At 62.7% G+C, this 12,248-nt stretch overlaps 1 protein-coding gene across 1 annotated transcript; it reads right to left on the reverse strand.

Moving 5' to 3' along the window:
• Positions 1-7,653: 7,653 nt before the first annotated feature.
• On the reverse strand, positions 7,654-12,248 carry SAPCD2 (suppressor APC domain containing 2). The gene is made up of 6 exons (XM_090276052.1): positions 11,119-12,248; positions 9,225-9,337; positions 8,492-8,638; positions 8,136-8,243; positions 7,929-8,051; positions 7,654-7,859 (listed from the first exon to the last, which is right to left on the reverse strand). Exons 1-6 carry the CDS (start codon positions 11,714-11,716, stop codon positions 7,731-7,733), a joined length of 1,218 nt encoding a protein of 405 aa, XP_090132178.1. The 5' UTR covers positions 11,717-12,248; the 3' UTR covers positions 7,654-7,730.

The raw sequence follows: 12,248 nt of genomic DNA on the forward strand, positions 1-12,248 counted from the left end.
TGACTGCTGGGCGGCGGGAGACCGAGGTCCCCGGGCCGCGCCGCGATGTACGCGCCCGGGGCGGGGCGGAGACCCGCAACAGCCGCGGATGGCCACGCCCACCGGCGGGTTGACACGCCCACCGCCCTCCCTGGGCGCGCTCCCGCAAGCGCAGGTGAGAGACGCAGCGGTGAGTCACCCTGCCTTCCCAGACCTGGTCGCAGCCCCTGTACCCTGAGGTTATTGCCTGCCCTCCTTCCTGTCCACTTACCCCTCACCCAGAAGACTCCTATCCTCTGACCTGCGCACTGACCAGGTCGACCAGGGCGCGCCGACCAGGGTCTGTGCCTGTGGACACTGGTGTTTCCAGCGGCGCAGGACCTAGAGAACCCCCCATCCCTGTGGATTTGGGCAAGAGGCTTGGCATGGGGGTGGGCTGGGCTGGCTCCCCGGCAGGCTGGGTCCCTGCCATACCTTCCCTGTATGACAGGGCCAGCTGGCCTGCAGTGCAGACCCATCCCTGAGCTGCATGGCCCAGCACTTTACCGATCAGATTCCAGGGACCCTGAGCTGACCCACACTGGGTTTGCCCTGGAGGTGCTGGGAGCTCAAAGCTGAGCAGCCAAGCAGCATGCAGCCAGAACTATGTCTCACGGGTCCCAGTACCAAGGTGACAGGTGAGGACACAGGTAGAGAGGTGCAGGATGGCCAGACACTCCAAGCCCAGAAACAGGTGACCTGGCTCAGGGCCTAGGCTATCCCTGTTGCCTCCTTTGCTTCGGGGTTGTTGGTAGGGTCCAGAAGCCTGAACAGAGGAGCCAGCACCTTCCCACGGAGGGAACAGGAGGAGGGTCCTCTGCATTGGAGGGAGGCCTTGTCCTGGAGATGAGGGGGAGGGAGGGTCCCCAGCCAGGCTTGACAGCACGCATATCCCTGGACGCTGGCTAGGGTGGCCAACAAACAGCTCAGCTGGCCCCAGAACCAGCTCTGCCCTCCCACCCCACAAAACGTCCAGCCTCTGTGCTTTGACACCCCCCCCCCAAATGCTCTGGGTGCCAGCTTGGCCAAGCATCACCCCTTTATCTGGCCAGCGGCCACCCCCACTTCGTGCACCCGGTAGGATGGGAACTGCAGCACCAAGAATCTAACGAAACAGCAGCAGGAAAGGCGATGTGGCAAGACCACTGGAGTGCCAGCAACAGGGGTGGGGAGGTGGGGGTCAGAAGCGCTGCATTAGATGGGGGCATGGGTGGACAGCACCCCAGTCATTGGAACCGCGGGGACAATTGCGCTGGGATCACTGCCTGGGCTGAGGGGCTGGTGTCACAGGCCCAGCAAAGGAGCCTTTCTTTCCGTTTAGGACCTTAGGACCCCGCTGGGAAGGTTGGGAACCCCCAGAGTTGGCTCAGCCTCCTCAAAGCCCCGCCAGGCTGGGCCGCAGCAGAGAGTCTCTGGGTGGGGCCCGCAAAGGGCTCCAGGCCCCGGTTTCCCAGCAGCACTCTTGCCCCCTCCCGCGGGGTCCTTTCTTCCACCCTCAAAGGCCCAGGGGCGGGAGAGGCTTGCACCCGGGCCTGAAAAGAAGAGACAAAGGCGGCCCAGAGCAGCCCGGCATCCCATAAAAGGGCATGAGCCGCAGGCGGGCTACAGGCCTGGCCCCCAGAACCCCCACCTCTCCCCACCGGCCCCAAGCAGGGCTCCCTGTTGTCCTGAGCTGCCCTCGGGTGGAGCCCCGCCGGCCCGAGAGGATGGGTTTGGACCTGCCATTGGGGGAGCCGGTCGTGGCGCAGGGCCCAGAGGAGCCCGGGAAGAGAAGGGAAGGAGGCAGGGAGCAGCCGGGACGGGGCGGAGGCCGGGAACCAGCGCAGAAACGCCCGTTCTTGGCGCGGAGATGTCCTTCGGGAGCTAGGGCCCTGGAAGGGGGCTGGGGGTGGAGGACTCAGCCGGGGCGGGGCTCCAGATGTGTCGCCGGCGGCCTTGGCCCTGGGCCGGGCAAGATTGCGTGGTAGTGGGAGGGCCCTCGGGGGAGGGTCCCTGGAGCCCCCCACCCGCAGGAGCCAGACCTCACACGCAGGGTGGGGGCATTCCAGTCCCTCTCCCCATCGGAAGCCGCCATGTCTGCTGGCTGAAACCCGCAACAGGTGAAGGCTCGTGGGCCTGTGTGGTCATTGGACAGACGCTTCCCGAGCTCTCCGGTGGGCCCGGGCACCGCAGACCTCGTCGGCCACAGTAACCAGGATGCACGTGGACCCTGGGCTGCGGACACGCGGGAGCCACCCCCCCCACACACACCTGTCGTGGGGGAGCAGACTGCTCGGACTCCTCAGAGGCTCCCTCCCTGGAGGGGACCCCGTGGTGCCTGGGAGCGGTTGGCGCAGTGACGTGCAGGAGCAGACCAGAGACTTCGGGTGGGCCACGCCTCTCTTGCTGGACCATCGCGGGTGGGTGCGTCTGTGAGGAGCACATCCTGCTGCTGGGCAGCGGCTCGTCACTCACGCGCACTGTCCAGCTGCGTCCGCGCTGACCTTGGAGCTGCGCCCGGGTGCCCCGGGCCGACTGTCCCCTGGTGGGAGCGCGTCGGTGCCTGCTGTGACGCGCCGGTCCAGTCCTCAGCCCTCGTTCCACCTGCAGGCACCCTAAGTAGGCAGCTGGCCTCGCACAAGGCGGGCTTGCTCTGTGCGCGGCCACGTACGCGCAGATTTTGTCCCAGTGAACAGTGTTTCCCTTACGATGTTCTTAATACCGCCGTTTTTTCTCTAGATGGCTTTCTTGGTAGGACATACAGAATACATGGTAGTTGTTTACGTTATCAGTAAGGCGCTAGGTCAACAGTTGGCCCTCAGCAGTTACGTTTTAGGGGAGTCGGAGTTACGGGCGGGTTTTGGACTGTTCTGTAGGGGGGGGCAGCGCCCCTACCCCACACTGTTCAAGGGTCACCGGTACCCTGGACATTAACCCTCCGGCTGTGAGGTCATGGAAGCTCCTTATTAGTCCGCATGTATCTCTTTCCTGCTCTTTCTTTTGCTCCTTTGGGTGCACTGGCTGACTGCCAGCCTGGACGGGCCTTTCTGCAGAGCGAGCAGGAAGGACTCCAGTTCCTGTATTCCCATCTGGAGAAGGGGCTGTTCCAGCCCCACGTGCCATACGGGCCCCCGTCGGCCCTGAGCTCACAGCTGGTGTCCCTAGTCACCACCCCAGCACAGTCTGCCTGGGGAACAAAGTTCCCTTGCCCCACTTCTTATCCTAGGGCCTTGCACAGACATTTTGTAACAACTGGCCCAAATCCCTTGAATTTGGGATCTCAGCTGCAGTTACATTGAATCTATACACCAATCGGGGAAAATGAACATCTTTTAAACACTAAGTCTTTTACCCAAAAGCATGGTTTATTTCTCTATTTTCTTAGGCTTTCTTGTAGGTCTTTCAAAAAAGTGTTAATTTTCTCCTTAAAGGTCTCACACGTTTTTCTTAGACTTAGTACTTGGTAACTACTCTCTTACAGTTTTAAATTACATTTTGTAAGGACTTTTACTTGCTGGGTGACAGAAATTCAGTGTCTTTGTCACGTTTGTTTTGTAATCAGCACCTTGTGACACTCTCAATAATTGTAATAGCATCGCCCATCTCAGACACTACTGTTTTCTTCCAGACCAAACAAGAGGACGCTTTCAACTTTGCACCAATAACCATGACCGTGGTTGCTGGGGGCTGTTTGGTAAATCCTTGCTCTCCAACCATTTCTTCAGAACAAGTGCGGGAGTTGCCGTGGAGAACAGCCGAATGCCTCCATCTCCGTCCCTCGCAACCCTGTTTTCTTGTTTAATCCGTTCATGTCGTGAACGACCACACATTTTAAAGATTTCACTAATCCTGCCTGGGCCTAACCCAGGCTGGACAGACTGCTCACTTCATATGCTGCTGGGACACAATGAGACTCTATTTTTCTGTTCTTGCAAAATCCCACCTTGGGTTTGAATTCAAGGTGGTAAGTTTTCCTCTGAAACACTTGCCCAGGACCTGTGTCCCTGCAATCAGGATTGGACGGCTTGCCTGGCAGGTGGCGGGCCTAGTGTCCTCGTCACGGGAGGAGAAATTTACCCACTGTTCCATGGGGACAGCGTTCGGTGGGGTTTCTGCTCCTTCTTATGTGAGTTCTGTAGTTTTTAAGAAATTTACCCCCTTCAAATGGATTGGCGTGCCCTTGTTATTTTTTTTAAGAGACTTTCACGATACTCTTATTTATTTTTAAATTTACTTTTTAGAGCGAGGGAAAGGGAGGGAGAAGGAGAGGGAGAGAGACACCAGTGTGTGAACGGTGGTCCCACCTGATGAGGGCATGGCTTGGTTTAAAGCACCTCTCAGCCTCTGCTTCCGGCCGGCCCCTCCCGCCCCCCACCTGACACTGCCCCCACTGGCCCCGTGTCCATGGGCCACACTCGCTTTTCACTGAGTGTCACCTTTATGGAGACTTTCTGTGATGTGTGTTTTCTGTGTCACCGGTTTCCGCTCTCATCTTTATTATTCTTTCCTGCACGGAACCTTCTGTGAGCAGGCATTTCTGGGTTCTGTTTGGCTATTCCTCAGCAACAAGAGATGTGCCAGGTCCTGCCCTGAGGCTGTCCTGCCTCCAACGCCCCAGCCCGGTGGGGAACTCCCTGTCCCGCAGAGGCTTCAGGACCACGGCAGAACAGATTTACCCAGGACACTGTATTTTGTCTGGAGGGATGGGAGGCGGCTAATCTCTCTACAGGAGAAGAGCCCAGAACTTCTGTCTCCCGTGCCTTTTATTGAGGAGGGGATTCAGGAAATACAAGGTCAAGACTTATGACTCACCAGTAAGCTTTCAGATGCTTGGGTTACAGTTGACAGTTACTGATTACAGATGTCAGTATAGAGAGACAGTGACCAGTCTGGGTCAGGGTCTATTAAACATCCTGACGCCACACTGACATTAGGTGCAAGGCTTCATACATTCTTCACTACAGATTGTTTATAGTTACTGAGAGATAAGAACAGAGAAAGTTCTAAAGCATAATACGAATTCTTTAAATCCAATTCCCATGGGAACCCTCTGGGTGGCCTTCGGTCCTGTTTGCCTCTTAGCCTTTCCCGTTTTCCATTGAGACTTAAAGGTCTCCCGGGCAGCCTGGCTCAGGACTTGGGCTACGATTCCTGAAACCACAAGGAGCGGGCCCCTGGCTTAGCTGGTTGGAGCACCATCCTGTAACCAAAAGGTCTGGGCTCCTACGACAGGCAACCAATCGCTGTTTCTCTCACCGCACTGGGATCCCTGGATCTGAGAACGGACGTCTTGAGACAATGCTGGGAAGACGGAAGCATGTGTTCCCAGGTTTTGCCCCCATCCTTCCCTGTCCCACAGGGTAACCCACCAGATGAACTACCCTCTCCCGGCTCTTTAGGACCCTCCCAGTTCCCACCGCCATCCTGCACATCAGAGGCACTGAGAATTTCACCTCAAGGTCAGGCCACTCGAATTCTTAGTTTCAACTACATATTTGTGTTCCTAAAAGTTCTATTTTTTATACTTTACCGGTCACCTTTATAGAATAAAGGTTATACTTTTTATAGAATAAGAAACCAGAAAGACTATTCCTTGTTCACAGCGTCAAAGAACGTTTATTTCCTTAGACATATAAGTTATTTTACGTTTAGGTAATTCCAACATCTGAACAGTCTAGCCTGTTGTTCCTGCTGCCTCCTGGTGGCGTCTTTCCTTGTGTCTGTGAAAGTTTCCCTTTCATCCAGACTCTCGCTTTCCTTGGAACCTGCATTCCTTGGGAACCGAGATCCTCACCCAAGGCGACCTGTCCCCGCCGTGCCTCCCCTCACCGCAGCGTCTCAGACATTTTGGTTATTTCCAGCATCTAGTGAGAAGCTGGGAATGCTGCTCAGCCACCCTACAGGACATGGGGGCCTCTGACTTCCCACCCCAATCGCCATGCAAGGCTGGGGGACCTCTTTGGAGCGGTTTGCTCTGCCAGTGGCCTGGCCCTGCCAACCTGGAACCACCTGAGATCCTGCCCTTGAGGCCGCTAGGTCCACGCAGGCAACTGGATGTCATCCTGCATGGAATGAACACCAGGGCCAAGGGAGGCCACTCTCCTTGCCCCCTTTGCATAGCCAGGTTGTCCTGCAGCTGAAGGCTCAGCTTCGTGTGGGAGGTCTGATGACAGCCGCCCGGGCGCCGACCTCTGTCCTGTCTCCTGCCTCCCAAGTTCCCTGGCTGTTCTGACCCGTCCTGGAGGGCTGGGCAGGAGCCAGCCAGGTGAAGCAGGGCGGTGTGCTCCAGGGGGAACAGCATGTGCAAAGCCCAGAGGTAGGAGGAGGCTGTGCAGCTAGTCGCTGCCAGAGGCTCGGGTGGGACTTCTGGCCCGTGTCGCTGGGGCTGCAAGTGACAGGATCACGGCAGGACTAGGAGCAAGGGACAGTGGTTTTCAGTTCTGTAAAAGTCAGGGGCCGCATTTGGAGAACCGGGAGCAGAGGGACCCCCAGTGTGAGGGTAGGATCAGAACCTGGGCTGGTTTGGGTCTCTGGTCAGACTAAGAGGGAGGGGCAGAGCCAAGAACCAAGGAGGCTGACTTGGGGGGGTCCTGGCAGGCAGGCCCAGCCTGATGACCAGGACCCTCCTTGGCTGGCACTGCACCACAAGTCCGTCCGGGTGCTGGAGACTATCCTGTGCTTCCGGACCTGCCTCCCTCCCAGGAGGACCTGCCCCCAGCCTCCTCCTGAGTCCTGCAGCTCCCCTGTTCTGAGCCGAGTGCTGTCCCCCAGCCCAGACCCAGGGGCTGAGCAGGAGCTGCGGTGGGAAAGGCAGCAACAGGTGGGGATGCTCAGCCTCCTAGGTACCTCGGGGCATGCTGGGGTTCCCAGGCTCACTCCCACCCCCCAGTGAGGGGCACACTGGCCAACTGGCCACCACCACTTGCCTCGGCCAGGCTGCCTGGCAGACCCGAGGCCCTGAGCCCGGGCCTCAGGCTGCTGGGTGGGGCATGTCTGCGTTGAGTCTTGGCCAGGAGGGATGCCAGCTAACCCGTGTTGGTTTAGGGTCCTGATTCTGTGTGGAGTTACAAGCAGGCCATCCTTCCAGCCTCACTGCAGGAGCCTTCAGCCATTTCTGGGGGCCCCCGGAACCAGGCACGGAGAGACCCCCCCCCCCCAACTCAGAGCCACCTCCACCCCGTCCATCTGTTCCTGGTGAGGGAGGGACAGCCCCCTAGTCTTGGTGCCCTGGGTTGAGAGAAGATGCCCTTGGGCCCCCGGGGCCAGTCATCTGCTGCACCTCAGGTGTCCCAGCCCCCCCCTAGGTCCCCCGATCCCAGAGACTCCACCACTGTCGCTGCTCAGGGCCCAAGAGCAGCGTGCAGGCAGCGCCCTCTGCTGGCTGCGGTCAAAAGTGCAGCTGGGCAGGACCAGTACCTTTCCCTGGAGACCCCAGTGGGAGGGGACACAGGCTGGCTGTAAACACGAGGCAGAAGCCCACCTGACCCCAGCGGCCTGACACCTGGTGATCACGAGAAGGGGTCCCCACTGTCCCCTGACCGTGGCAGTAGCAGCTTCAGGCTGTTCTGCACAATGGAGCCCTGGCCCAGGTCAGCCCCCACCCCCAGGCCAGGACAGAAGGGCACCCTGGGGGAGCCCAGGTGGGGGGGTGGGGGGGACCCTGTGCGGGCCAGCCAGTGCCGGCCCCGGGCCAGCGCCAGGCTGAAAGTCCACGGTGTCCGTGCCCATGGCTGCTAGATGAAGGTGGAGTCCAGGGGCCCTGTGTCCTGCTGGCTGAGGGCTCGGGCCTCAAACAGCTGCTTGATGAGCGCTGACTTGTCTTGCTCCAACTGTGTGATCCGCTCGCTCTTGTCCGTTACCTCCTAGCAGGAGGGAGAAGGGCATTCAGGGCCTGCCCAGCCGCCAGCCGCCCCCTGCCTCCCGCCTCTCACCTGGGTGAGGAGCCGGTTCTGCTCCTTCAGCATCAGGATGGTCTGCTGCTGCCAGCCGGGCACCGGGGGCGAGGCAGGGGCCAGGGTGGGGCACGGGGCCCCTGAGGAGGCCGGGGGCAGCGCCTACAGGAGGGCAGAGTCAGGCAGGCCTGGCACCTCTGACGCAGCCTCCAGGACAGCATGCGGGGCGGCCCGGGGGGCACTCACCGTGCCGGCACAGGCCGCAGCCAGAAGCTCCCCCAGGCACCGGGCCACCTCCTGTACCTTGGGCAGGAGTCGCCCCAGTGGGCGGGGGTTCCCTTCCACCCCAAAGTCCTGGGAAGAAGCAGGGAAGGGGGGTCAGAGAGCAGAGCCAGAACCGGGAAAGCTGGCAAGGCTCGAGGTCCCCAGGGGTGGCTCTCCGGTCCCCGGCAGTTATCGCTCAGATCCCCGTTGCTGGGGGGGGGGGAGCCTCACCCTGGGGCGGGGAAGTGTTACCCCTGCCCGGGGTGCAGGAGTAGGTGGGTGGCCCCTGCGGGGGTGGGGGAGGGTGGCTCTGCCTGGGGACAGGCAGTTTCACTCACAGCGCTGGCCCTGCTCCGGCCCAGGCGGCGCTGGCGCTCCTGCACGCGCTGCAGCTGCTGCTGGTACCAGTCGCGGCCCCGCGCCATCATCTGCAGCCCCTGCTGCAGCACCTCCTTCTCCTGCTCCAGCTCTGCCATCTGCTTCAGCTGCCACACATGGGGACGCGCATGTGGCCGTGAGCACACGCTCAGGGTGGGCCCACACGCACCTACTCTCCGTGCACCTGTGCGGCAGCCCTCCCACACCGCGGCACGGGGGAACACAGCCCTGTCCCTCCCCCTGGGGGCCCCAGCCTTCCTCAGGCTCTGTACACAGGTCTCCCCAGAGAACACGGGCTGCCGTCTGGAGCTCAGCACCCTGTCCCAAGGGAGAGCCGTGACGTGAGCACGCAGCTGGTGAGCCGGGCCAGCTGAGCAGAGGGGAGCCTTGGGCAGCAGGCTGGGGCAGGGGCACTTCAGGGAGGGGCCACGCCAATGGCCACAGCACAGCTGTGCTGCCACCTCCACGGAGGATTCCTGACCTGACCCCAGGCCATTCCGTCCCTCGAGTGGATTCAAGCCCGGACAGGGAGAGGTGTTTAGAATGGACTTCCGTTCCTGTCACAGGCCACCCCCAGAACCCGGGCCTGGCTGCCCCCTCTCAGGCAGAGGTGGGTCCAGGAGACCACGCGTGGGGGCCCAGTCCAAGCCTGGCAAGACGGGGAGAGCCCCAAAGCCCCGGGACCCCTCTCACCAGGTCACAGTCCACTCCGTGGGTGATGGTGTGCCTCCGCCGTTCGCCCCGGGCACGGGGGGCCCGCCGGGCGTCCCCCACGCCTAGCTCCCAGGCCCTGCAGGCCACTGCACCTGCCACAGAGGTGAGGGCCTGGCTCACTCCAAGCCTGCCTGGTCAGGCTCCACCCCGCAGCCTGGCTTCCAGACCCCTCCCGACCACACTCCCACGAGCCCTGGCAAAGCAATGCTCAGCCCAGGCCTCCTGGGTCATCGGCAATTTGGAGCCTCTGGCAGCGGGCCAGCCTGGCCCACACTTCACCTCTGTGCCTGGCTGGGGCCTTGGCCCTACCACCTCTTGTCACACCTGCCTGGGGCCTGGGGTTGCATGTCTGCTCATGCCACACATGGATGCACACACATGCGCAAGGCATGAGCTCCCCAAGGGCAAGGGCTAACCCAGCCCGTCTCTGCACCCCCAGGGCCCACTCTTAGTCTCAAACGTTGCAGGTACTGAGTTGGGGGAGACTCTGGTCTTCCCCGTACCTCTCCTTGTAGCTGGGTCTTTAAGGGTGAGCTCAGCAGGCCATGTGTGTGTGTGTGTGGGGGGGGTGGTGGCAAAGACCTAACTTGCCCCAGGCAGGGATCGCAGGTGGTTAGTCCTTGGCCTGGGTGCAGACGCAGCGCACTAAGCAGGTAGCAGGAGCATCCGCAGTTCATACATCCACCTGCAGCCAGAAAACTCCCTGGAAGCTGGGGGAGCACATGCAGGGCTCCCCTGGAGGGAGGAGATGCATGCAGGTGTGGAGGGCATCCTCCCCTGGTTCCCTAGCCCTGTCTCCCACGCTGGGCTCATCTTCAGAGGCCATGGGAGCAGGTGAGAGATGCAGGTAGGGGTGCAGGTGTGTCTGGCAGGGACACATCCAAGGGTTAGAACAAGGCGGTGTGTGGGCTGCCAGCCAGCCCTGGCAGACACACTCTGAACAGGCACAGAGTTCACGTCCCAGCCTGCTGTGCTCTGTGGCAGGGAATATACAGGCAGAGGGTGGCTGGGCGGGGGACAACCCAGAACACCTGGCCTGGTCTACACTATCGAGCCTGCAGGCAGCTTCCAGATCCCCACAAAACAGCACACTAGACATGCAGCTGGACGACCAGGAGGCAGAGATGGGGGGGTGGGGGGCGGGCAGCAAGGCCGGCAAGCAGAAGGCAGCGCCGAAAAGGCTGGCCCGGTGGAAGGCCCCACGGCAGCCACCGTGCAGGTGCTTCTCCCAGGGCTGGCACGGGGGCGCTCCGCATCTCTGTCTGTCCCTGCCCACTGGACCGGGAGCCCGGCAGGGAGCCTGCTGGCCACCCCCAGGGCCTGTGGCCCTGTTCCTCCCTAGCCCCACGGGCCTCCTGCAGCAGCAGCCCCTGCCTGCCTTGACCTCAGTGGGGACAGTGGGCCCCATCCTCTTGGCCCAGCGGTCAGACTGAGAAGGACCCAAGAAGGCAAACTGGTCGCCTCCAGTCTAGGAGACCCTCTCTCGTCTGCACTAGAGGGACACGCCTCTGCCTAAGCAGTCACCAGCGACGAACCAAGGGCCCGGGTGTCCCAGGCGTAGGGCAGGTATTTGAGGTGGAGGCCCTCTCACGCCGCGAGGGTGTGTTCCGGAGTTCCTGGTCGGGGTTGTGGAGTCACCCACCAGCCACGTGGCCCTGGTGGGCTCACGCTGTGGTGGAGGAAGGGCTGGCCTGCCTCCGGGTCCCTGAGCAGACAGGGACAGGCCTCTTTCCCTTCCAGGTTCACGAACCCAGGAAGAGCTGCCCGCCCCCGCCGCCGCCCCGGTGGGCGGTGCACAGGCTGCACTCCTCGGGCTCTGGACCCAGGCGCAGGCCGGGGTGGGGAGCTACGAGGCAGGCCGCCCCGCACTCACCAGCGTCCGCGCTCGGGCTCCGCTCCAGCGCCGCGCCCTGCGGCCGCTCCGGCTCCGCGAGGCCGGGCGCTGCCTCCGCCGGGCTGCACAACTTTTCTAGGCTCCGGGCCGCGCCGCCGGGGCCGGCCGCCGGGGGGCGCGCGCCCAGGGGCAGGGGCTTCCTCTCCAGAACCGTCCGCGGCTCATCCGCAGGCGCGAACACCAGGCGCTGCGGGGGTGGCGGGGGCGGCTGCGGGACCCCCGGCCGCGCTAGGCCGCCTCCCCGGACCGGGGCGCGCGCCGGGCCCCGCGGGCCTCCGTCGGCGCTCAGCAGCGAGGCGCGCAGGCCGGCCACGAAGCGCTCGAAGGTCAGGTAGCCGCTGGCCGGGGCCACCTGGCGCAGGCCCTCGAGCACCCCGCACGGCAGCTCGCGCGCGTCGGCGCCCTGCCAGCGGGACTCGATCTCGCGCAGGTGCACGTAGCCGCGTCGCCGGTCGTCCAGGATATCAAAGAGGGTGCGCAGGCTCTGCAGGAAGGCGCGCGGCAGCCCCTCGGTGCTGGGCTCGGGGGGCGCGGCGGGCGGCGGGCGCCCTGGCTCGGCCATCGCGGCTCCGGCCATGGGCCCGCCGGCCGGGCTCCGTCCTGGGCCCGACCCAGGCTGAGTCCCCGCGCGTGGGCCCGGGCTCCGTCCCCACGCAGCTCGACGGCCCGGCCGGCGCACGGACCGGTCGCGACAATAGCTGCTACTTTTTGAATGGGCCTCCTCGTGGCGTCAGTGCTCATTAGCATTTGCGGCGGCTATTGGCCGAGGCTGGCACATCTCCTCCCTGATTGGCTGAGAGGCCGCCAGCCCGGTTTGATTTTCCAGCCGAGGGGCCGGCGCCTAGGGTGCTCCCGCCGCAGTGCCAGTAGGGGCCGGGGGCGCGCGGAGGCCCAGAGCTGGCAGGGGCGGGGTCTGCCCTCCCCTCTTCCCTCCTGGCCACGCGAGGTGGGGGCGGGAGACCCGAGGGGACCCCCTTCTGCTCCCCACCCCCACCCCACCAATCCTCTCGCTGAGGCTCAGACCTCTCCTGGATTGGCGGCCAGGCCTACCTCTCTGCGGGGCGGGGCCTGGTGACCAATACAAAACCTGTCCCCAGGTGGCCTCTTGG

This window comes from Furipterus horrens, unplaced genomic scaffold (assembly GCF_987537825.1).
Source record: "Furipterus horrens unplaced genomic scaffold, mFurHor1.1.pri manual_scaffold_4, whole genome shotgun sequence".
Classification (NCBI taxonomy): domain Eukaryota; kingdom Metazoa; phylum Chordata; class Mammalia; order Chiroptera; family Furipteridae; genus Furipterus; species Furipterus horrens.

What these genes read in the sequence shown, in the direction of transcription:
- SAPCD2 (XM_090276052.1), bottom strand. Translation starts at nt 11,716, where the DNA reads ATGGCCGGAGCCGCGATGGCCGAGCCAGGGCGCCCGCCGCCCGCCGCG. An exon ending in GAGCCCGAGCGCGGACGCTG is followed by an intron (nt 9,338 to 11,118) that starts GTGAGTGCGGGG and finishes CCTCTGTGGCAG; the next exon opens with GTGCAGTGGCCTGCAGGGCC. An exon ending in ACGGAGTGGACTGTGACCTG is followed by an intron (nt 8,639 to 9,224) that starts GTGAGAGGGGTC and finishes CATGTGTGGCAG; the next exon opens with CTGAAGCAGATGGCAGAGCT.